Source organism: Papaver somniferum, chromosome 3 (assembly GCF_003573695.1).
Source record: "Papaver somniferum cultivar HN1 chromosome 3, ASM357369v1, whole genome shotgun sequence".
Lineage (NCBI taxonomy): Eukaryota > Viridiplantae > Streptophyta > Magnoliopsida > Ranunculales > Papaveraceae > Papaver > Papaver somniferum.
This window is the reverse complement of record NC_039360.1, coordinates 192442112-192467705: the sequence shown is the minus strand read 5'-3', so window position 1 is coordinate 192467705 and position 25594 is coordinate 192442112. Positions and strand designations below refer to the sequence as shown.

The 25594-nt window shown below is 34.0% G+C and overlaps 1 protein-coding gene across 1 annotated transcript; it reads right to left on the bottom strand.

Moving 5' to 3' along the window:
- Positions 1–15131: 15131 nt before the first annotated feature.
- LOC113360466 lies at positions 15132–16043 on the bottom strand. The gene has a single exon (XM_026603974.1). The coding sequence runs from the start codon at positions 16041–16043 to the stop codon at positions 15132–15134; it is 912 nt and encodes a 303-aa protein (XP_026459759.1).
- Positions 16044–25594: the final 9551 nt, after the last annotated feature.

The window sequence follows — 25594 nt, the reverse complement described above, 5'->3', positions numbered from 1 at the left end:
TGGGTCAAGTTTCCCGGTCTCCCTGTTGAAATGTGGGTGGAGAAGACGTTGTTAGCTTTAGGGAAATCTCTTGGAACTCCTATTGTGGTGGACAAGCGAACTCTAAATCATGAATATGGTCATTGTGCTTCAGTTTTGGTAAATTATGACGGCTTGTTACAAAGCTTACAATCAATGGAAGAATATCTTATAAAATGATCCAAAAAAAATTTTTGCCTCATTTTTGCGGGTATTAAGCATGTACCATCGCCTCTGAATTTTGGTAGACACTCACTTTTGCGAATGAGACATTCAATTCAAGTGAGAACTAGTGAAATGATGGGTTGTTACAAAGCTTACAGTCAATGGAACAATATCTTAAAAAATGATCCAAAAATTATTTTGCCTCATTTTTGTGGATAAAAATCGTGTAACACGGCCTGAGAAAAACTCAATTTTGATAATGAGTCCATCAATTCTATTCAGAACTAGTGAAATGATTGCTTCTTACAAAGCTCACTGTAAATGGAACAGTATCTTATAAAATGATCCAAAAAATATACTGCCTCATTTTTGTGGATATAAATCGTGTAACGCCGCCTTTGTATTTTGAGAAAAACTCGATTTTGATAATGAGACCATCAATTTAATTCAGAACTAGAGAAATGATGGCTTGTTACAAAGCTTACAATCAATGGAAGAATATCTTATAAAATGATCCAAAAAATATTTTGCCTCATTTTTGCGGATACAAAGAGTGTACCGTCGCCTTTGAATTTTGGTAGAATCTCAATTTTGTGAATGAGACCTTCAATTCAAGTCAAAACTAGAGAAAAATATTACAATCAATGGAAGAATATCTTATAAAATGATCCAAAAAATATTTTGCCTCATTTTTGTGGAAACAAAACGTGTAACGCGGCCTTTGTATTTTGAGAAAAACTCAATTTGGATAAAGAGTCCATCAATTCAATTCAGAACTAGAGAAATGATTTCTTCTTGCAAAACTTACAGTCAATGGAACAATATCTTATAAAATGATCCAAAAAATATTTTGCCTCATTTTTGCGGATACAAAGCATGTACCGTCACATTTGAATTTTGGTAGAAACTCACTTTTGCGAATGAGACCTTCAATTCAAGTCAAAACTAGAGAAATGATTGCTTGTTACAAATCTTACAATCAATGGAAGAATATCTTATAAAATGATCCAAAAAATATTTTGCCTCATTTTTGCGGATACAAAGAGTGTACCGTTGCCTTTGAATTTTGGTAGAAACTCAATTTGTGAATGAGACCTTCAATTCAAGCTAAACTAGAGAAATGATAGCTTGTTACAAAGATTACAATCAATGGAATAATATCTTATAAAATGATCCAAAATATATTTTGCCTCATTTTTGTGGATACCAATCGTGTAACGCCTCCTTTGTATTTTGAGAAAAACTCGATTTTGATAATGGGACCATCAATTTAATTCAAAACTAGAGAAATGATGGCTTGTTACAAATCTTACAATCAATGGAAGAATATCTTATCAAATGATCCAAAAAATATTTTTCCTCATTTTTGCGGATATTAAGCATGTACCATCGCCTCTGAATTTTGGTAGAAACTCACTTTTGCGAATGAGACCTTCAATTCAAGTGAGAACTAGTGAAATGATGGCTTGTTACAAATCTTACAGTCAATGGAACAATATCTTGTAAAATGATCCAAAAATTATTTTGCCTCATTTTTGTGGATAAAAATCGTGTAACGCGGCCTTTGTATTTTGAGAAAAACTCAATTTTGATAATGAGTCCATCAATTCTATTCAGAATTAGAGAAATGATTGCTTGTTGCAAAGCTCATAGTCAATGGAACAGTATCTTATAAAATGGTCTAAAAAATATTTTGCCTCTTTTCGCGGATACAAAGCGTGTACCGTCGCATTTGAATTTTGGTAGAAACTCACTTTTGCGAATGAGACCTTCAATTCAAGTCAAAACTAGAGAAATTATTGCTTGTTACAAAGCTTACAATCAATGGAAGAATATCTTATAAACTGATCTAAAAAACATTTTGCCTCATTTTGCGGATACAAAGAGTGTACCATCGCCTTTGAATTTTGATAGAAACTCACTTTTGCGAATGATACATTCAATTCAAGTCAAAACTAAAGAAATGATGGCTTGTTACAAAGCTTACAATCAATGGAAGAATATATTATAAAATGATCCAAAAAATATTTTGCCTCATTTTTGCGGATACAAAGAGTGTACCGTCGCCTTTGAATTTTGGTAGAATCTCAATTTTGTGAATGAGACCTTCAATTCAAGTCAAAACTAGAGAAAAAGATTACAATCAATGGAAGAATATCTTATAAAATGATCCAAAAAATATTTTGCCTCATATTTGTGGAAACAAAACGTGTAACGCGGCCATTGTATTTTGAGAAAAACTCAATTTGGATAAAGAGTCCATCAATTCAATTCAGAACTAGAGAAATGATTTCTTCTTACAAAACTTACAGTCAATGGAACAATATCTTATAAAATGATCCAAAAAATATTTTTCCTCATTTTTGCGGATACAAAGCATGTACCGTCACATTTGAATTTTGGTAGAAACTCACTTTTGCGAATGAGACCTTCAATTCAAGTCAATACTAGAGAAATGATTGCTTGTTACAAATCTTACAATCAATGGAAGAATATCTTATAAAATGATCCAAAAAAAATTTTGCCTCATTTTTGCGGATACAAAGAGTGTACCGTTGCCTTTGAATTTTGGTAGAAACTCAATTTGCGAATGAGACCTTCAATTCAAGCTAAACTAGAGAAATGATAGCTTGTTACAAAGATTACAATCAATGGAATAATATCTTATAAAATGATCAAAAATATATTTTGCCTCATTTTTGTGGATACCAATCGTGTAACGCCGCCTTTGTATTTTGAGAAAAACTCGATTTTGATAATGGGACCATCTATTTAATTCAAAACTAGAGAAATGATGGCTTGTTACAAATCTTACAATCAATGGAAGAATATCTTATCAAATGATCCAAAAAATATTTTGCCTCATTTTTGCGGATATTAAGCATGTACCATCGCCTCTGAATTTCGGTAGAAACTCACTTTTGCGAATGAGACCTTCAATTCAAGTGAGAACTAGTGAAATGATGGCTTGTTACAAATCTTACAGTCAATGGAACAATATCTTGTAAAATGATCCAAAAATTATTTTGCCTCATTTTTGTGGATAAAAATCGTGTAACGCGGCCTTTGTATTTTGAGAAAAACTCAATTTTGATAATGAGTCCATCAATTCTATTCAGAATTAGAGAAATGATTGCTTGTTGCAAAGCTCATAGTCAATGGAACAGTATCTTATAAAATGGTCTAAAAAATATTTTGCCTCTTTTCGCGGATACAAAGCGTGTACCGTCGCATTTGAATTTTGGTAGAAACTCACTTTTGCGAATGAGACCTTCAATTCAAGTCAAAACTAGAGAAATTATTGCTTGTTACAAAGCTTACAATCAATGGAAGAATATCTTATAAACTGATCTAAAAAACATTTTGCCTCATTTTGCGGATACAAAGAGTGTACCATCGCCTTTGAATTTTGATAGAAACTCACTTTTGCGAATGATACATTCAATTCAAGTCAAAACTAAAGAAATAATGGCTTGTTACAAATCTTACAATCAATGGAGGAATATCTTATAAAATGTTCCAAAAAATATTTTGCCTCATTTTTGTGGAAACAAAACGTGTAACGCGGCCTTTGTATTTTGAGAAAAACTCAATTTGGATAAAGAGTCCATCAATTCAATTCAGAACTAGAGAAATGATTTCTTCTTGCAAAACTTACAGTCAATGGAACAATATCTTATAAAATGATCCAAAAAATATTTTGCCTCATTTTTGCGGATACAAAGCATGTACCGTCACATTTGAATTTTGGTAGAAACTCACTTTTGCGAATGAGACCTTCAATTCAAGTCAAAACTAGAGAAATGATTGCTTGTTACAAATCTTACAATCAATGGAAGAATATCTTATAAAATGATCCAAAAAATATTTTGCCTCATTTTTGCGGATACAAAGAGTGTACCGTTGCCTTTGAATTTTGGTAGAAACTCAATTTGTGAATGAGACCTTCAATTCAAGCTAAACTAGAGAAATGATAGCTTGTTACAAAGATTACAATCAATGGAATAATATCTTATAAAATGATCCAAAATATATTTTGCCTCATTTTTGTGGATACCAATCGTGTAACGCCTCCTTTGTATTTTGAGAAAAACTCGATTTTGATAATGGGACCATCAATTTAATTCAAAACTAGAGAAATGATGGCTTGTTACAAATCTTACAATCAATGGAAGAATATCTTATCAAATGATCCAAAAAATATTTTTCCTCATTTTTGCGGATATTAAGCATGTACCATCGCCTCTGAATTTTGGTAGAAACTCACTTTTGCGAATGAGACCTTCAATTCAAGTGAGAACTAGTGAAATGATGGCTTGTTACAAATCTTACAGTCAATGGAACAATATCTTGTAAAATGATCCAAAAATTATTTTGCCTCATTTTTGTGGATAAAAATCGTGTAACGCGGCCTTTGTATTTTGAGAAAAACTCAATTTTGATAATGAGTCCATCAATTCTATTCAGAATTAGAGAAATGATTGCTTGTTGTAAAGCTCATAGTCAATGGAACAGTATCTTATAAAATGGTCTAAAAAATATTTTGCCTCTTTTCGCGGATACAAAGCGTGTACCGTCGCATTTGAATTTTGGTAGAAACTCACTTTTGCGAATGAGACCTTCAATTCAAGTCAAAACTAGAGAAATGATTGCTTGTTACAAAGCTTACAATCAATGGAAGAATATCTTATAAACTGATCTAAAAAACATTTTGCCTCATTTTGCGGATACAAAGAGTGTACCATCGCCTTTGAATTTTGATAGAAACTCACTTTTGCGAATGATACATTCAATTCAAGTCAAAACTAAAGAAATAATGGCTTGTTACAAATCTTACAATCAATGGAGGAATATCTTATAAAATGTTCCAAAAAATATTTTGCCTCATTTTTGTGGAAACAAAACGTGTAACGCGGCCTTTGTATTTTGAGAAAAACTCAATTTGGATAAAGAGTCCATCAATTCAATTCAGAACTAGAGAAATGATTTCTTCTTGCAAAACTTACAGTCAATGGAACAATATCTTATAAAATGATCCAAAAAATATTTTGCCTCATTTTTGCGGATACAAAGCATGTACCGTCACATTTGAATTTTGGTAGAAACTCACTTTTGCGAATGAGACCTTCAATTCAAGTCAAAACTAGAGAAATGATTGCTTGTTACAAATCTTACAATCAATGGAAGAATATCTTATAAAATGATCCAAAAAATATTTTGCCTCATTTTTGCGGATACAAAGAGTGTACCGTTGCCTTTGAATTTTGGTAGAAACTCAATTTGTGAATGAGACCTTCAATTCAAGCTAAACTAGAGAAATGATAGCTTGTTACAAAGATTACAATCAATGGAATAATATCTTATAAAATGATCCAAAATATATTTTGCCTCATTTTTGTGGATACCAATCGTGTAACGCCTCCTTTGTATTTTGAGAAAAACTCGATTTTGATAATGGGACCATCAATTTAATTCAAAACTAGAGAAATGATGGCTTGTTACAAATCTTACAATCAATGGAAGAATATCTTATCAAATGATCCAAAAAATATTTTTCCTCATTTTTGCGGATATTAAGCATGTACCATCGCCTCTGAATTTTGGCAGAAACTCACTTTTGCGAATGAGACCTTCAATTCAAGTGAGAACTAGTGAAATGATGGCTTGTTACAAATCTTACAGTCAATGGAACAATATCTTGTAAAATGATCCAAAAATTATTTTGCCTCATTTTTGTGGATAAAAATCGTGTAACGCGGCCTTTGTATTTTGAGAAAAACTCAATTTTTATAATGAGTCCATCAATTCTATTCAGAATTAGAGAAATGATTGCTTGTTGCAAAGCTCATAGTCAATGGAACAGTATCTTATAAAATGGTCTAAAAAATATTTTGCCTCTTTTCGCGGATACAAAGCGTGTACCGTCGCATTTGAATTTTGGTAGAAACTCACTTTTGCGAATGAGACCTTCAATTCAAGTCAAAACTAGAGAAATTATTGCTTGTTACAAAGCTTACAATCAATGGAAGAATATCTTATAAACTGATCTAAAAAACATTTTGCCTCATTTTGCGGATACAAAGAGTGTACCATCGCCTTTGAATTTTGATAGAAACTCACTTTTGCGAATGATACATTCAATTCAAGTCAAAACTAAAGAAATAATGGCTTGTTACAAATCTTACAATCAATGGAGGAATATCTTATAAAATGTTCCAAAAAATATTTTGCCTCATTTTTGCGGATACAAAGTGTGTAACGCCGCCTTTGAATTTTGGTAGAAACTCACTTTTGCGAATGAGACTTTCACTTCAAGTCAGAACTAGTGAAATGATGGCTTGTTACAAAGCTTACAGTCAATGGAACAATATCTTATAAAATGATCCAAAAAATATTTTGCCTCATTTTTGTGGATACAAATCGTGTAACGCCGCCTTTGTATTTGGAGAAAAAACTCGATTTTGATAATGGGACTCAATTTAATTCAGAACTAGAGAAATGATGGCTTGTTACAAAGCTTACAATCAATGGAAGAATATCTTATATAATGATCCGAAAAATATTTTGCCTCATTTTTGCGAATGAGACTTTCAATTCAAGTCAGAACTGGACAAATGATGGCTTGTTATAAATCTTACAATCAATGGAAGAATATCTTATTCAATGATCTAAAAAAAAACATTTTGCCTCATTTTTGCGGATACAAAGCATGTACCGTCGCATTTGAATTCTGGTAGAAACTCACTTTTGCGAATGGGACCTTCAATTCAAGTCAAAACTAGAGAAATGATTGCTTGTTATAAAGCTTACAATCACTGGAAGAATATCTTATAAAATGATCCAAAAAATATTTTGCCTCGTTTTTGCGGAAACAAAGCGTGTATCGTCGCCTTTGAATGTTGGTAGAAACTAACTTTTGCGAATGATACCTTAAATTCAAGTCAGAACTAGTGAAATGATGGCTTGTTACAAAGCTTACATTCAATGGAACAGTATCTTATAAAATGATCCAAAAAATATTTTGCCTCATTTTTGTGGATACAAATTGTGTCACGCAGCCTCATTTGTACCTCATTTGTATTATATTTTTTTTGGCTAATATGGCTAATTTACTTATCAAAAAAAAAAACGATTTTGAGTTTTCTAAAAAAAAATTACATTTAGGGTTAACTTTTAACGTTTTTGATCATCTAAATCAACTACGGTTGTTTTTATGATGATTGAATCATCTCAGCATGTTGCTACATCATCTAAGAACGTTACCATTAATGGAAATCAGGGTTCTTTTGCTGATATTATTAAAGGAAAGAAAACCCTAGTTCCGATATCTGTTGATCTTTCCAAGTTACCTAATCCAACTCTAAAAGAGGGTGAACCAGCGTTAGAAATCCCTTTAGAATTCTTTCAAGAGGGTTGCAAAATATTTCAACACAGTTTCATAGCTAGGTTGGATTTCACGGGTTTGAAGTTTTCAGAAGTTAAGAAACAATTGTTAGAACAATGGAAACTTGACCGCATAAAATTTCTTCCAATGGCTAAAGGTTTCTTCATTGTTATGCTTTCATGTGCTGAGGATAAAGAGAAGATTCTTAATGGTCTAGCTGCAACTGTTAATAATCACTTGTTAAAGATTCAAGATTGGTATCCATGCGTCAATCCTAATAGACAAGGTACATCTCATGCTGCAGTTTGAGTTATGTTTCCAGAATTACCTATTGAGCTTTGGACTGAAAATTCTTTGCTTTCAATGGGGGAAATTCTTGGAAATCCAATTGTGGTTGATGAGAAAACTCTACAACTTGATTATGGATTTTATGTTTCAGTTTTAATAGACATTGATTTTGCTAAACATATCCCAGAAAGAATTCATCTAACTGCAGGTGGAAAAGAGTTTTGGCAGTATATTGATATAGAAAAGTATCCTAAGTTTTTTTCAAAGTGTAATATTATTGGTCACTTGGATGCTGAATGCAAAAAACAGTCATCTAGAACTGAATTGAACAAGGAAAAACAACCACAAATAGTCACGGGTGAGAAGAATTTCAGGTTATCATCCAAATGCTCGTAAGAAGTGGAAAACCAAAGTACTAGAAGTTAGTGTGGGTGTTGATGGAAATCAGGTGAGTTTGGTGAATACCAAGCAAATTGAACAAGATAATGAGAAGCATAAGGTTGTTATTGCCCATGCAGCTCATGCAAATCAGGGGAACATAATTTTTGCTTCAGATTCAAGTAGTAAAGATGATAGTGCAGCTAAGAATAATAATATTTCCGTAGTTTCAACACAAAAAAGCAATGAACAGTTGGAGCAAGAGCTTGCTAGCTCTGAAATTGAGTTTCGTGAAGCTCAGATGAAGCTAATTAGGTGTAAGAATGCTATTGCAACTCAAAAGGCTATTGAAGCTCAAACAACTCTTGTTGCACGTAAAGATGGTATGTCCGTGACTGAGAATGCTACAGAAAACGTTTTAGAAGGTAATTTCGTGCAAAACCAAAATTCTAAAATCAAGTCCAACCCAAACTTCAAGGCCGTGTCCAAGCCAAACTCTATTTTGGAAGGTACGCCTGGGGCTAATTTGGAAGGCATGGCAAAGCTAAAACCAAATTTGGCAAGAGTGCATAATTCTGATTTGGAAGAGTCCGTGAACAAACTAAACTCTAATATAGTAGAAAACGTTCAAATTATGGATTTAAAAAAGTCCGTGACCAAGCCAACCGATTTGGAAAAGTCTGTGGACAAGCTAAACCCTGATTTGAACGTGCAAACTATTTTGGGTGGCAAGTCCGTTTCTAAAGAAGTTTGGACATCAGTAAAGGGTAAGAAATCCACTAATAAAGGTACTTCTTTTAAATTTACTCCTTTTGTGGATGATCTATTAAGAACTGAAGTACTGGTTAATAACAAGTATGTAGTTCTATCTTCTGAGTTGGGCCTTGCTAATATTAGTGAGGTAATGGAGGAGGAGGAGGAGAAACAAGTTTTAGAGAAATCAAGTGACTCAGATGGTAGTATGGGCTCGAAATAATGGGGTGAATTTGATGCAGATATTCTAGCGAGGAAACAAGGTAGAAAAGTGGCCAAGTAAGCTGCAAAATCAAGGCTACCAATTCCAAGTCCAATGAAGAAACTCTAAGCCGTGACACTGATCATAACAAGGAAATTCAAGCCGGGTTGGAGGAAACTGTTTTTGATATGAATAATATTTTGTCTAAGGAGGAACTAGAGGAGGCAAGCACCATTCAGAATGATGAAGTGCGTGCTAATTTCATTAGAAATCCATCCTTTAGACAAGACTATTTCAAGGAAAAAAAAGGAGCTAATGGATAAAATGTCAACTAAGAAACAAGATCAATCTCCTAATAAGTTTTCTCCTATTAAGCTTGTTCCTGGTAATTATGCTTCGGAAGAAGATGAATATGATGATGCTTATGAAGAGTGTGAAGATTATAGAGACCCTGATTTGACTCAAATAATTGCTGGTCTTTTACCCAAGAGGAAGAATTTTAAAGTTGGAAATAAGGGACTTAAACGTTTTTAATATTTTCTAGTTTTCCTCCTTTGCTATTAATTTGCTTTTAGAAGCTTGTTTTTTGAACTTCTAGTGTTATTTTGTTGCTATTTATTTCACCCCTTTGTTTTATGGGGGTGGAAGGCCCCGAGCATCCCTTTTTGTAATTCTTATAATAACGTTTTTTTGCTTCAATAAACCTTTTTGACCTAGCAAAAAAAAGCCTTTGTATTTTGAGAAAAACTCGATTTGGATAATGACACCATCAATTCATTTCAGAAGTAGAGAAATGATGGCATGTTATAAAGCTTACAATCAATGGAAGAATATCTTATAAAATGATCCAAAAAACATTTCGCTCATTTTTGCGGATACAAAGCGTGTACCGTCGCATTTGAATTTTGGTAGAAACTCACTTTTGCGAATGAGACCTTCAATTCAAGTCAAAACTAGAGAAATGATTGCTTGTTATAAAGCTTTCAATCAATGGAAGAATATCTTATAAAATGATTCAAAAAATATTTTGCCTCATTTTTGCGGATAAAAAGCGTGTACCTTAAATTTTGGTAGAAACTCATTTTTGCGAATGATACCTTAAATTCAAGTCAGAACTAGTGAAATAATGGCTTGTTACAAAGCTTACCGTCAATGGAACGGTATCTTATAAAATGATCAAAAAAATATTTTGCCTCATTTTTGTGGATACAAATCATGTAACGCCGCCTTTGTATTTTCAGAAAAACTCAATTTTGATAATGGGACCATCAATTGAATTTAGAACTAGAGAAATGATGGTTTGTTACAAAGCTTACAATCAATGTAAGAATATCTAATAAAATGATCCAAAAAATATTATGCCTCACTTTTGCGGATACAAAGCATGTACCATCGCCTTTGAATTTTGGTAGAAACTCACTTTTGCGAATGAGACCTTCAATTCAAGTCAGAACTAGTGAAATGATGGCTTGTTACAAAGCTTATAGTCAATGAGACAGTATCTTATAAAATGATCCAAAAAATATTGTGCCTCGTTTTTGTGGATAAAAATCGTATAACGCCACCTTTCTATTTTGAGAAAAACTCAATTTTGATAATGAGACCATGAATTCAATTCATAACTAGAGAACTGATGGCTTGTTACAAAGCTTACAGTCAATGGAACAATATCTTATAAAATGATCCAAAAAACATTTTGCCTCATTTTTGCAGATACAAAGCGTGTACCCCGCATTTGAATTTTGGTAGAAACTCACTTTTGCGAATGAGACCTTCAATTCAAGTCAAAACTAGAGAAATGATTGCTTGTTACAAAGCTTACAATCAATGGAAGAATATCTTATAAAATGATCCAAAAAATATTTTGCCTCATTTTTGCGGATACAAAGAGAGTACCGTCGCCTTTGAATTTTGGTAGAAACTCACTTTTGCGAATGAGACCTTCAATTCAAGTCAAAACTATAGAAATGATGGCTTGTTACAAAGCTTACAATCAATGTAAGAATGTCTTATAAAATGATCCAAAAAATATTTTGCCTCATTTTTGCGGGTACAAAGCGTGTGGTATCGCCTTTGAATTTTGGTAGAAACTCACTTTTGCGAATGAGACCTTCAATTAAAGTCAGAACTAGTGAAATGATGTCTTGTTACAAAGCTTACAGTCAATGGAACAATATCTTATAAAATGATCCAAAAAATATTTTGCCTCATTTTTGTGGATACAAATCATGTTACGCAGCCTTTGTATTTTGAGAAAAACTCGATTTTGATAATGATACCATCAATTCAATTCAGAACTAATGAAATGATGGCTAATCATAAAGCTTACAGTCAAAGGAACAATATCTTATAAAATGATCCAATAAATATTTTGCCTCATTTTTGCGGATACAAACGTGTTTTGCATTTTGTGAAAACTAGTTTTTAATAATGAGACCTTCAATTCGAGTCTTTTTTTTTTTGGTAAATATAATTGTATTAATAAATAACTTATTTGCAAAAAATCTTAGTTGAAAGAAAAGAGGTTAGGAAACCCCAAAAACTTTCAAACTATTTAAAATGAAAATAAGAAACATTTGGATATTCCACAAAAATTAAGAAATCTGGTCTACCCTCATAATACATCCCCTCCTCATTTGGTAATAAGAAACATTTTTTGGCCATAGTATCCGCTGCAAAATTTGCCTCCCAATACATATGCTCAAAACGAATAGAAAGATAATTACCTTTAATGGCCTGCCAACGCTGTCTTGTAAACCATTTCAATCTATCCAAATTGAAAGCTTGAACTGTACTTTGAGAATCATACAGGATGCATACCCGATCAAAACCCCACTTCACATGCCATTCTAAACAAATAATGACTCCATAAATCTCAGCCAAACAGTTTATAGTCACTCCCAAACCGGTACTCATAGCACCAAGAACATTGGCCTCACTATCTCTAGCAATCATCCCCGCACCTGCAACACCTGGATTGCCTTTAGCCGCACCATCACAACATAACAAAAGTTCATGTCGATTTAGCACACTCCAAAAACATTCCACTGGTTCATGAGTTTTAACATGCATGTGCGTTACTTTAAAAAAGAAGTACGAATTACTGTTTAATCCATTTTTTCATGACCCAGTTAAAGCTATTCCACCTGTGAAAAATATTTACTCGCTGGTCCAAAAACATGTTTTTGGACCAGATTATTTACTCGTTAGTCCAAAAACTTTGTAGAGATTATAAAGTGTGTTTTCTAAATGCCTAAGACACCCTTCCAGATCTAATTAGTATCAACACATGTAAATGTTACTAGTAGTATGGTACTACATACTAGTAGTATCAATATGGTGATACTACATATTAATATGTACTATATGTACTATATTAGTAGTAACAAAAATATGTTACTAGTAAATTAGGTAACTACTTTACTATACTAGTAGTAACATATGTACTAGTAAACTAGTATACTGGTATTAACTAGTACTACTAGTACTATACTAGTAACACATATGTAGTATAACATAACAGTATTAATATGTAGTATCAATACATAACATAACAATATTGATATGTAGTACATAACATATTGATACTACATATTCATATGTAGTATCAATACATAACATAACAGTATTTATTTATATGTAGTACATAACATATATATAGTATCAATACATAACATAACAGTATTTATTTATATGTAGTACATAACATATTGATACATAACATAACGGTATTATATGTAGTATGTAGTAACATACATAGTATTATATGTTAGGGTTAGTATAGTAATTTTACTCTTTTCAAAACTTTTTTGGACTAGCGAGTAAATATATTTTCCCGCTGGACTAGCCATTAACCCGGGTCGGGTTTAGTGGACTAAACAACAAAGTTCTCAAAAAAGAAAGCACATTCAAGTCACTAACTGAATTATACATGTAGGAAATACCATATGGTCTTAGGAATAATATACTAGAGAGAGTCTAGTCCAGTTGACTCAGTTATGTGTCTGTTTGGTCCTTTTTGGGAAAATATATTATAGTTTGGTCATAGAAATTATGGTTTGGTCCTAGGGTGACGTCATGGATGATGTAATTGTCATCTTGTAGTGGCAGAAATACCCTTTTGGGACCACATAAAATATACACTCAATTATTAAGAGAGAGGAAATCATTTTCAGATTTACTTTCACTCACCTCCATATTTTCAGATCTAGTTTCTCTCTCTCTTTTTTTTCTTCTTCTGTTGCTGCATAAACAATGAAGATTTGTGTGAGTTCTAGGGTTCTGATTTTTGCAGAGATGATGAAAACGATTTTGCAGAGATGATAAACACGATGAGTATATAAAGATGATGAACACTTTGCGACGAAGATTTCTTTTTTTCTTCTCTGTTTTGATGTTGCTACGATAGAAGATGATGATGAACATGAGGAAGATGCTGAAGACGATGATCTTTGTTTGCTGCTTGTGTTGAAGATCTTGTTTTTTGATGTTGAAGATCTTTATTTTGATGATGATCTTATTTTTTGATGTTTCTACTGGTGTTGAATGATGAAGACGACGAAGATCTCGTTTTTGATGTTTTTGCTGCTCGTGTTAAAGCTGATGATGAACATGACGAAGATGATGAAGACGATGAAGATGATGAAGAAGATGATGTTGCAGTTCATTCCATAAATGAACTCTGTTTTTTTTTAGGTTTTATATGGAGTTCATTTTCTGGAATGAACTCTGTTTTTTTAGCTTTTTTTATATGGAGTTCATTTCTGGAATGAACTTTATTCTTTTTAGGTTTTTATATGGAGTTCATTTCTGGAATGAACTCTGTTTTTTTAGGTTTTTATATGGAGTTCATTTCTGGAATGAACTCTGTTTTTTTAGCTTTTTATATGGAGTTCGTTTCTGGAATGAACTCTGGTTTTTTAGGTTTTTATATGGAGTTCATTTCTGGAATGAACTCTGTTTTTTTAGGTTTTTATATGGAGTTCATTTCTGGAATGAACTCTGTTTTTTTAGGTTTTTATATGGAGTTCATTTCTGGAATGAACTCTGTTTTTTTAGGTTTTATATGGAATGAACTCTGGTTTTTTTAGATGATTTCTGAAAAAATAAGTAGAAATAAACATGAGTTCATTTTGAAGAATGAACTACTACAAAAACATAAGTAGAAATTAACACGGAAGGGTAATTTTGTCTGTTTTATATTTTTAAATTATTATGGACCAAATAGTAAAGACGTTTTCCCAAAGGACTAAACAGACATGGGACCACCTAAAAAGGACCAAACGATATTTTTACCCACATAGAACCTCTTAGTCTTCTAGAGTATTCATGTACTTGGTTAAGCACCCGTTTTTGGAATAAACACCAACTAATCTTCTTGTTCTCATAAACCAAACTGTTCCTCGTCATCCAAATTTCAGACTGAATCACCAAAATTGCAAGTAACCAAATATCCTTAACCATTCTACTACACCTCTTAGCTGCTGTGTACGCCCTGGTAATATTGAGATGAGCCTTCAAACCAAAAACCCCTCCAATCCAGCTCCAAGCTCTCTTAGCAAAATCACAATGCCACAGCAAGTGATCCAGAGATTCCTCATCCACATTACACATACAAAACTTATTAACAACCTGAATTTTAAATCGACTACGAACCTTATCAAGTGTCGCACAAGCGCCCCTCAACAACTTCCAATTACGAGCCGCCAAAGATGGATGTACAGACGTCCACCAAAGCAGCTGAGCTCCTTCTAAACGAACATACTTCTTACGCACCAATTCTCTTGCTGAACTGACAGTAAAACTCCCATCCAAGTTCGGTTTCCAGACCCTACTAACTTTTTTTTTTTGTTAAGTCAAAAAATATATTAAGCCAAAATAAAATATGTACAAAAGATAGTGTTCGAGAAAAGAGGTCACAGCAACCCCAAAAACTCAAAATAACTATTTAAATCTAAAATAATAAACATTTGGAGATTCTACTGAAGTAAGAAAAATTGGACGACCCTCATAGTTCATCCCTTGTTCTTCACCAAAATTACAACCCTGTTTAGCTAGCGATTCCGCTGAAAAGTTCGCTTCTCTATAAATATGCTCAAAACGAATATTATCATAATTAGCAAAAATGTGTCTCCAACGACTTCTCACAAACCAAGGCATTGTACCTGTATCTAAAGCATCCATAGCACTCTTCGAATCTGTCCTAATTAAGACTCTATTGGTGTTCCATTTGACAGCCCACTCCAAACCAACCACAATACCATAAATTTCAGCTAGATAATTTGTTGTTGTTCCTAGTCCAATAGAAATTGCTCCAAGAACTTCACAAATATCATTTCGTGCAATAACTCCAGCCCCGGCAGTACTTGGACTCCCTCTAGCCGCTCCATCACAACATAAAAGCAATTCTCCCTCCGCCGGTGGTGTCCAAACACACTCTATAGGAACATGCTGTTTTATTCTTCTATGCCTTACACGAAAATACTCTAAAATACGAACATCGCCACAAGTATTCTTCATGTCTCCCTTCAAATGCACCGAGTACTGTTGAATCTGGTATAAAACACGCTTGAAAAACAAAGGCCAGTTTGGCTTCTTATTCTCAAACGCCTTCTTGTTTCTAGTGTACCACAGCTCTGACCGAACAACAAGAATGGAAATCAACCATAAATCCTTTTTCATCCTACTACAGCCCTTTGCAGCTTTATAAGCAGTCATCAAGTTGGCGTGAGGAAGAAGATCAAAAACATCAGCTAGCCAAGACCAAGCCTTTGCAGCAAAACTACAGCTCCAAAAAATATGTTCCATCGATTCCTCCGCGGAAGAACACAAATAACATTTAGTCGGCATTTCCATTTTAAAATGTTTACGTACCTGATCCTGTGTTGCACAAGCTCCACGTAAAATCTTCCAATTTTGAGGTGCAAGTGTTGGGTGAATACACTTTCTCCAAATTAAATTGGTGCCTTCAAAAGGTGCATAATAGACCTGATAATCTCCCTTGCCGAGCTGACCGTAAAAACGCCTTTATAATCAGGCATCCATACACAACAGTCATCACCCCCCTGTGGCCATTGCAAATTTTGCAAATCTACTCCAGCAGCTTCCATACGCAGTCTATGCAGGTCGTCAATAATCCAACTCCCATCGACCATCAGATCACTCACCATTATGTTCCTGTCAAAATCATTTCGACCAAGAATGCTAGCAATACAATACTTATATCTGCACACCAAATATCAAAGTATAGAGAAGTAGATCGATCATCGCCAACTAAAACTTTAATATTATCTTCAACCTGTTGATAGACCAAACGAATACCCGGCAGAATAGTTAATTTAATCCCATGCTTTAAAACGCCATTTCTATCAAAAAAATTTGCCATAAAAAATCTAGCCCAAGCCTTCTTTGAAGTCCGAATCTGCCACCAAAACTTCATGAGAAGAGCTTTATTCATGACTGCCATACGAGTAATTCCCAAACCACCTTCCGCATAGGGAGTGCAGATTTTGTCATAACCAACCACAAAAGATTTACTTATTGTAGAATCCCTAGTCCAAATAAAATTAGGGATGGCTCTTTCACATTGATCTATAAATTTTCTAGACCATTTATAAACACCCATATTATGAATAGAGTAGCCAGCAATGACCGATTTGACAAGGACAATTCACTCTTGAAAAGAAAGATTACGGCCCTTCCAGCCCCGCCAATTGATTTTTAATCCTGTCCACAACAGTACTTATATGTTTGTATCTAACCGTACCTGGCATGATTTGAACACCAAGGTAACGATCCGGGAAAGTAGCTACAGACCCTACTATCACTGCCACCTAATGGAATGGGCAAATCCTCCAAGTCCAGGCCCGCAGTAAGTAACGTATTCCTGCACTCTTCAGTCCACTCCCATCTTCCATCAACCAAAAAATCACCAATCATAACTTTACGGTCAAAACTCCGGTCCCCAATGATGTCTGCCACAGACTCTTTCCCACACCAGACGTCATAATATAAGGAGGTCTTTTGTCCATCCCCAATAAGCACTTTTGAATTTTCTTCCACCAAAGCATGGACCCACTTAACTCCAGGCAAGATAGAAGACTTAATGTAACCCACTAATTGTCCGTTGTTCATGAAAAATTTTGCACGCAAATAACGAGCCCAGGTCTTGTCTGAATTTTTAATTTTCCACCACAGCATCATTAGAAGTGCCTTATTCATAACACGCAATTGAGTTAATCTAGACCACCTTCTTCATAAGGCGAACAGATTTTATCAAAAGCAACCACAAACGATCTACTAATCCTCGAATATTCAGACCAAAGAAAATTGTGAATAGCAACTTCACGTTGATGTATAAATTTTTGTGGCCACTTATAAACTGCCATATTATGGATAGCAAAACTAGCAATCACCGATTTCGCCAAAACCATTCTGTCTTGAAAAGATAATAACTTACCCTTCCACCCAGCAAGCTGATTTTTAATTTTTTTTCAACCACATTGCTAATGTGAACATACCTTACCATACCTAGCATTAATTGCACCCCCAAATAATGATCCGGAAAAGTGGCTACTGACATTCCCAGAAAATCAGCGATAGTTTTTGCTAGGTCAAAATGGTTTATTAAAGCAAAAAAACGTAATTACAAGAATTACAAAATGGGAGGCTCGTGGCCTCCCCACCCCCATAAACCAAAAGGGCAGAAAATAGCAACAAAATAACGCTAAAAGCTCATAAAATAAGCTCATAAACACAAATAAATAACAAAAAGAGGAGATATAGGAATATTAATATCGTTTGCGCCCCTTATTTCCAACTCTAAAATTCCTCTTCTTGGGAAGAATACCAGCAATTATTTGTGTCAAATCAAGGTCTCCAAAAGGATCCTTGTATTCATCTTCATAAATATCCTCATATTCATATTCATCTTCTTCTGAAGCATAATTACCACCAGGCACAAACTTAATAGGAGATTGAGCTTTTTTCTTCGTCCACCAAATTCCTCCTCCAAAATAGATTTACTCTTTTGACGACTAGTTGTTTGCCCGGAAGCTCTTTGATATTTACCTAGTAAGTCCACCAAATTCCTCAAGCTTTTCATATTTCCTTTACAAAAGAACATGATATCATCCGCAAAGAATAAATGAGTAGGCGCTACACCCTTTCTGGAAACCATGTGAGTCATTCGACCCTCCTTAAAAAGATTTGAGATATTTCTACTCAAAACATCTTCAATAAGAACAAAAATCAAAGGAGAAAGTGGATCACCTTGACGCAAGCCTCTGTCAATCTTGAAGAAACCCTCTGGACTACCATTCACCAAAACGGAAATTCTAGCAGAATTCAAGATATTATAAATCCATGTGCACCAAGAGTTTGAGAAACCATACTGTTAGAGCATAGCTCGTTTGAACCCACCAAGCGTTGGTATGTCAAGTTTGGCTGTCATATTTTAGTGAACCAAAACCATTTAAAGAGTCGCTTGATTATTACTAGAGTCAACTTCGTATAGGTTACCTTGAAAGTATCAGGATATGAGACATTACAAGTATTACGTGAAGACTTGAAGAATGTGAAGAAGTAAGGAGCTACAATGACGACATCATCCTTCCACTTGAGGTTAGCAATATTTGACTTGAACTGTTTCATTCCCTAACGTATCTTTCAAGTCGTACATATTGAAAACATAACTGTGAAGCTGTGAATGTTTATACTCTAGTTAGACATAGTATTAAGGAATACAATACGAAGCATAACGCTTATCTTTTGAACTTCATCTATAATACATCGACATAATCGTATGAATGTTATTATGATTATGTATGGGTATGAGTGAAGATTTCGTCCTAGGAAACAATGTTTTACATTCGTTTAAAGGAAGTACAATTCATAAACTTGTTTTATGAATCGAAAGGGAAATCACTAGGCTTATTGGTATTGTTATTCATTGCAAATCTTTGGATTACCAATATGTGTGTTTAGTATAACCGCTCATAATTTGTTTATGTATCTTGGTAAAACTATTCACATGGCCTGAATTTTGTATTGGTATGACTTTTATTAGTGAAACCGATCTTAAGTAATCACCTAAGATGGTATGATCGATTAGTTGTAATTGGTATGACCAACTCTAGACATTGGGGGACCGATCCTAGTAAGAGGTGAAACCGATCACAAAAGGGGAATCGATCCTTGTAAGAGGTGCAACAAGATTTTAGTTATTAGGGAACCGATCCTATGAACATTGGCAACAAATACAAGTTAGATACCATATATATGTGGGAACCGAATTTAGTATCTAGTCAACCAAGTTTTGGTAACTAGCGTGACTAATTCTAGTACCCACATGGAGGTAGAACCGAAACTTGTTTTGGTAGAACCGTGAAACCCATGATTTGTGATTTGATAGGATAATCAATCACATAGTTCTTGGAAGTCAGATGAACCAATTCTAAAATTGTTTGGAAGTGTGGCAAATTGGTTCCAAGATTGTAAATATGAAAAGGATTTACAAAGTAAAGATGTCGACATACTTTGAACATGTGCAGTAACTCTTATCTTTTATTTTTCAAAGATATTCCTTAATATCTAAAGGAGAATCCCAGATCGAAATAAATTGAGAACCTTTTAATTAAGGTTTTTAGTTTTATATGTTTTCAGTTTCCAGCAATTAAAATGCATATCTTTAGAAAATAAAAATTAGTAATGTGCATTTACTAGTTGGAGATTTTCTACTGAGATTTTGGTCATTAATTGGACAAAGCATTTTTCAGGAATTATGAAAACCGTTTTTGGATTTATTGCATATCTTTGAGAATATTCGGTTTTGGAAATTCCTTGGTGTCCAAACTTCCTTGGTCTATAAATATTGAAGTTTTCATTTCAAGCAAACCAATCCTCAGATCCAGCAAAACTGCCTAGTTGTGTTGTTACTGGTGAGGCCGTCTATTCGGGGAGGAAAGTACCCTAATTAGGCGAAATCTCTTACGACCGCTCGTTTTGAAGACTTCTTTGGGATTGGGAAGCTCTACGGGTACCGTCGGTGGGAAACTAGATAATTGCAGTTTATTATTAGTTTTGACTAACGGTTGTTGAACTTTGATTGCACCTAGTTTGTTTATGCTTGAGAATCTTCTCTTCCTATATAATATTCACTCAAACTAGATCGAAGTTTCGACGGGGATCTTTAGACTGTTTGTAGTTCTAAAGACGTCTTGTGATAATCCATTGTTAGCAGACTCCGTTCTGTGTGTGTTGATCACAAGAGATTCAAGTTGTTTGTGTGCAGGTGTTTATTGAAGATCAAAGAAGAGTTGAAGACAAAGAAGATACCTGGGTTCATAATCTTTGGTGTGCACAAAACTTGTTTCGGCTGGAAAAGGATCCAATTATAATCGGCTTATCTTTGTGATAGATTGGATTCATTAGTTGAGTAGATCGACATCAATACAATTCTTTGTGATTCAAACTATTGATTGCATAATCTTAACAATTACTTTGGTAGTTGTTGAAAAGATAGATCTAAGGACCCGACAAAGGAGTTTATTAGGATAAACCGAAGAGCCTCTTGTCAAACCCATATCACGTTGATTGAAAAGAGTTGTTACCAAACAGATTTGTTGTTCCTTTACTGTTTGGAATACGAACCAAAGGAATTGTTCCAAGTGCGTGACTTATTGCAAGTTGGAGGCGCAGGGATACAGATGGAACTAGGTGAACTATAGGTTTAGTTGCTTGGTCTCAACTATACGAAGTTTGTTTAGATTTTGTATAGCAGCTTAATCCTGAGAGTATTCAATTCTGGAGAAGGTCCCTGGGTTTTTCTGCATTTGCGGTTTTCCTTTAACAAAATCTTGTTGTGTCATTTACATTTATTTTCCGCAATTATAATTGTTGTTATTATAATTTAAAGTAAATTACACAAAAGTTAATTCCTATTTACTTGATAGCAATCCTATTGTGTTTGGTTAAGTCCGAACATTTTATCAAGTAAACATATTTCGATGCTGTGTTATCTCGATCTTGTATTCATAGTCAATCACACAAGTTATATTGTTGTCGTGTTGTCTCGATCTCGTATCCATAGACGATCACACGAAGTGTGAACCGATTAGTTGTACTGTCTCGACTCAGTCCATAGACAATCACTTTTGGAGAAAGGACTTATAGGTGGAAAGTTTTAGATTGAGGTATATTTGGGTACCCTCATCTTTTCACATACCTCTTAAAAACCTCCAGAACAAAACTCCAACTTACATTGTTAAAAGCTTGAGTGATGTCCAATTCTTAAGAGAATTTGCACCACGTACCTTCGGAAGAAGCCTAAGTAAACTGGAGTTCACTCCATGGGGAAGGATGGTTGTTACAAAGCTTACAGTCAATAGACAATATCTTAAAAAATGATCCAGAAAATATTTTTCCTAATTTTTGTGGATGTAAGCGTGTACCGACGCCTTTGCATTTTGTGAAAACTAGTTTTTAATAATGAGACCTTCAATTCAAGTCAGAACTAGATAAATGATGGGTTGTTGCAAAGCTTACAGTCAATGGAAAAATATCTTATAGAATGATCCAATAAATATTTTGCCTTATTTTTGCGGATAAAAAGCGTGTACCACCGCCTTTGCATTTTTGTAGAAGCCCACTTTTGCAAATAATATCTTCAATCCGGGTCAGAATTAGAGAAATGATGGCTAATTACAAAACTTACAGTTAAAGGAACAATATCTTATAAAATGATCCCAAAACAATTTGCCTCATTTTTGCAAATATAAAGCTTGTACCACCACCTTTGCATTTTGTGAAAAACTAGATTTAGATAATGAGACCTTCAAATCAAGTCCGAACTAGAGAAACGAATTGCGGATATTTTGCGCCCGCCTTTGAATTTTGTGAAAACTAGATTTTTATAATGAGACCTTCAATTCAAGTTAGAACTAGAGAAATGATGGGTTATTACAAAACTTACAGTCAATGGAACAATATCTTACAAAATAATCCAAAAATTATTTTGCCTCATTTTTGCGAATACAAGCGTGTACTGCCACCTTTGCATTTTGTGAAAACTATTTTTTGATAATCAGACCTTCAATTCAAGTCAGAACTAGAGAAATGATGGTTGTTACAAAGCTTAGAGTCAATGGAATAATATCTTACAAAATGATCAAAAAAATATTTTGCCTCATTTTTGCGGAAACAAGCGTGTACCGCCGCCCTTGCATTTCGTGAAAACTAGTTTTTAATAATGAGACCTTCAATCAAGTCAGAATTAGAGAAATGATGGTTGTTACAAAGCTTAGAGTCAATGGAACAATATCTTATAAAATGATCCAAAAATTATTTTGCCTTATTTTTGCGGATAAAAAGCGTGTACCGCGGCCTTTGCATTCTTGTAGAAACCCACTTTTGCAAATGAGATCTTCAATTCAGGTCAGAACTAGAGAAATTATGGCTAATTACAAAGCTTATAGTTAAAGGAACAATATCTTGTAAAATGATCCAAAAAATATTTTGTTGTTGTAGGGCTTTCGCCCATGGATGTGCGGCCCAATATTGTATTTATGGCTATATTCTTATTGTATATAAAGGACTGTATCCATGTAACACAGATGACCTCTAATATATAGAATCTCCTTCTCTTTGTACCTCTTTATCTTTCCCATCCACTAAAACACGTTATCATGCATGATGTTATACCACGGAGCTATATCAGATTGATTGATTTTTTTTTCCTACACGGATTAACGTCAAGCTAATGCGGAAACTGTTGGAATCAAATCAGATAAGTTGGATCTATTTTGCGCTATATATATATATATATATATATATATATATATATTTTTTCTTTTCCCTAATTTTTTGATTTCATTTTTGGAATCTGCCCTGTTTTGTGATTTCAATTTTGGATATATTAAATCAGTAGCGAAAATTGGTTTAATCAGGAATTAGGGATTATTTTGATTAATCGTTTCTAATCATGAATTATTTTGATTTATTATTTTTGGTACTGTTCATGACTTTGATTAATCAGGTTACTAATCAGGAATTACTTTGATTCTAACTAATAGTTTGTAATTTGGGATTAATCCTAATCCTTAATCATCGTTTTTTTTTATAATCAGCTAAAGGGGTGTTTTCTGTTCGTGACCTTATACATTCTTCTTCGGAGGAAGAAATTTTGTGGTCGTGACCAGAAATTTTCTGTTCGCGATCCAACCAGGACCCGATCCAACCAGGTCAAGATCCACCAGGTCCCGATCCAACCAGGCCCTACCCAACCCCGTCCAACTCTGTCCTGTTCCAGCTTCCAGCTTGGTTCCTGGCTATCCCCTGTTCCTATTTGGTTTTTGGCTGCGCGGGATCAAGTCAGTTCTGGTTCTGTGTATGTAAAGCGGGAACCAAAATCTGAGGTATGTAACTATAATGTGGGTTTTACATTGAGTATTTGTTAGGCCTATTTATTTATTTTTAGAACATGCCTAGTTTTGTTTATGTTGTCTTAGGATAAGTCCACATTATATAAATGGTCAATTTGAATTATGATTACTAATCTTGATCATTAAGAATTTTGGTCCTAATGCTATTTTGTTCTCTTGAAAATTGTACTGGCTATGTTGAATCATGTCTTTTGTTCAATTGGTTGTACCAACTCAATTCCAATGTATTTATTTGGGGTTTAGAAGTACTTGAGCTCCATTATTGTGTACTTGATATTTTCTTCCCAAATTTGAAATGTTCCGTGGGATGCAATTCACTGGATCGACTATTAAGAGTCGGTATTTTCAAAAGATACGTTGCAAATAAAATCACATGTATTCCAATTTTTATGGAAGAACTCACAAAAGGTGATATGAGTTAGAAAATTTCAATTTATCTACTTCATTTATAATACTAACGAGCCGGTATATGTTGAAGTATGAAGACAAGAGAATTAATTATTTTTAGTAATATATTCAACCTAAAGTAAGTGGTTGACATTTGTAGTGAGATTCTCTTGGCCTATTGAGATAAAGAAATTTATCAAATAAAGCTAAATGTAGCAAAATTGAAAATGAAAAGTACCCCGAAGTAATAAGGGTTAGACGTAATGACTCATATAAAGCGTGTGAAAAGGGACTTATATATCATGAGACAAAAATGTATTTTTTTTGTTTTTTTCCCCAGCAGTAATGACACCAAAGTATAGGTATCAATTGAACATGAGATCAGTTAAAATGTAATGCTAGCTCCCATCATAAACAAAAGAGTTGGAAATGCACCTGGTCATAGCTGTTGGTATATACAATGTAATGTGTACGTGTATCATAGTAGCAACCAATTTTCACATCAACTTTAATGGGAACAAGAGTTTTGCCTCCCCAATTGACTATCTTATCGAGCGCAGCACTGCTCATTTTTTCAAGATAGAACAAAGACGTCGGAAAATCTCTAGATGTACCAAGAGATAATCACACCTTGTTAAATTCCCAAGTAATCCGTGCAAATGGATATCATGTGGAACATCAAAATGATGAGAATGTAATTGATTGCATCTTTTATAGTCTCTAATATATTTTGAAGGAAATATATTTTAAAGAAATGAATGAGTCAATCTAGTGCAATATAATTCACTATAATATTTGGATTATTGAATCCATATTGACTCTGATAATGAAATGTTGGAAACTGACTCATACAGGCTTTGGGTATAACCATAAAGAAACTTTGGTTGTGACATGATGATTGTTTTCAAAGAACTCATACAAATATCACTTTATTTGAGTGAAAGAAAATAGAAAAAGATTGACAGAATGCAAAGTGACGGCATATCTCTCAATAAGTGTTTTCTAAATTACTAGATGCACAACCCCCCTTCCCATTATGCTTTTAGGTAAGAAAGCATATCACTCATTTTTACAAAGTCTTCAGTAAAACAGGATCGAGACCATCCTAAGATGTAAATGGTATAAATTCCATATTACAAAGAAAACAAGGTGAAATTTAGAAAAATATTCATGCAGAATGCGGACCATAAAAGTAACTTATGGCTCTGGTGAATGTTTTGACATTTTGGACTAGTTACAGTTCCCAAGAAATTTGCGTTTGGAAAACTACTAGAACATATTTTACATGTAAGGGATCACCACCCCTTGTAAATGCGAGTGAATGTACATAAAAAGGACTTGATGGTTATTGCATGTTTAATAGGATCAATGCAGAGCATCCTATACCCCATGGTCTCGCAAAGGCTATCATTAAAGGTTACAGATGGTGCCTAAGGCATGGTTATGCGTACAAACCTACCTTTAATAGCTTGGGGAATATGCAATATTAACGCTTCTTTACTTAATTCATTTTAGAACCCAATATTAGTCAACCTTTTATGTGTACCAGTTGGTAACTGGATATAAGCCTGACATTTTGTG

What these genes read in the sequence shown, in the direction of transcription:
- LOC113360466 (XM_026603974.1), bottom strand. Translation starts at nt 16,043, where the DNA reads ATGGAAATGCCGACTAAATGTTATTTGTGTTCTTCCGCGGAGGAATCG.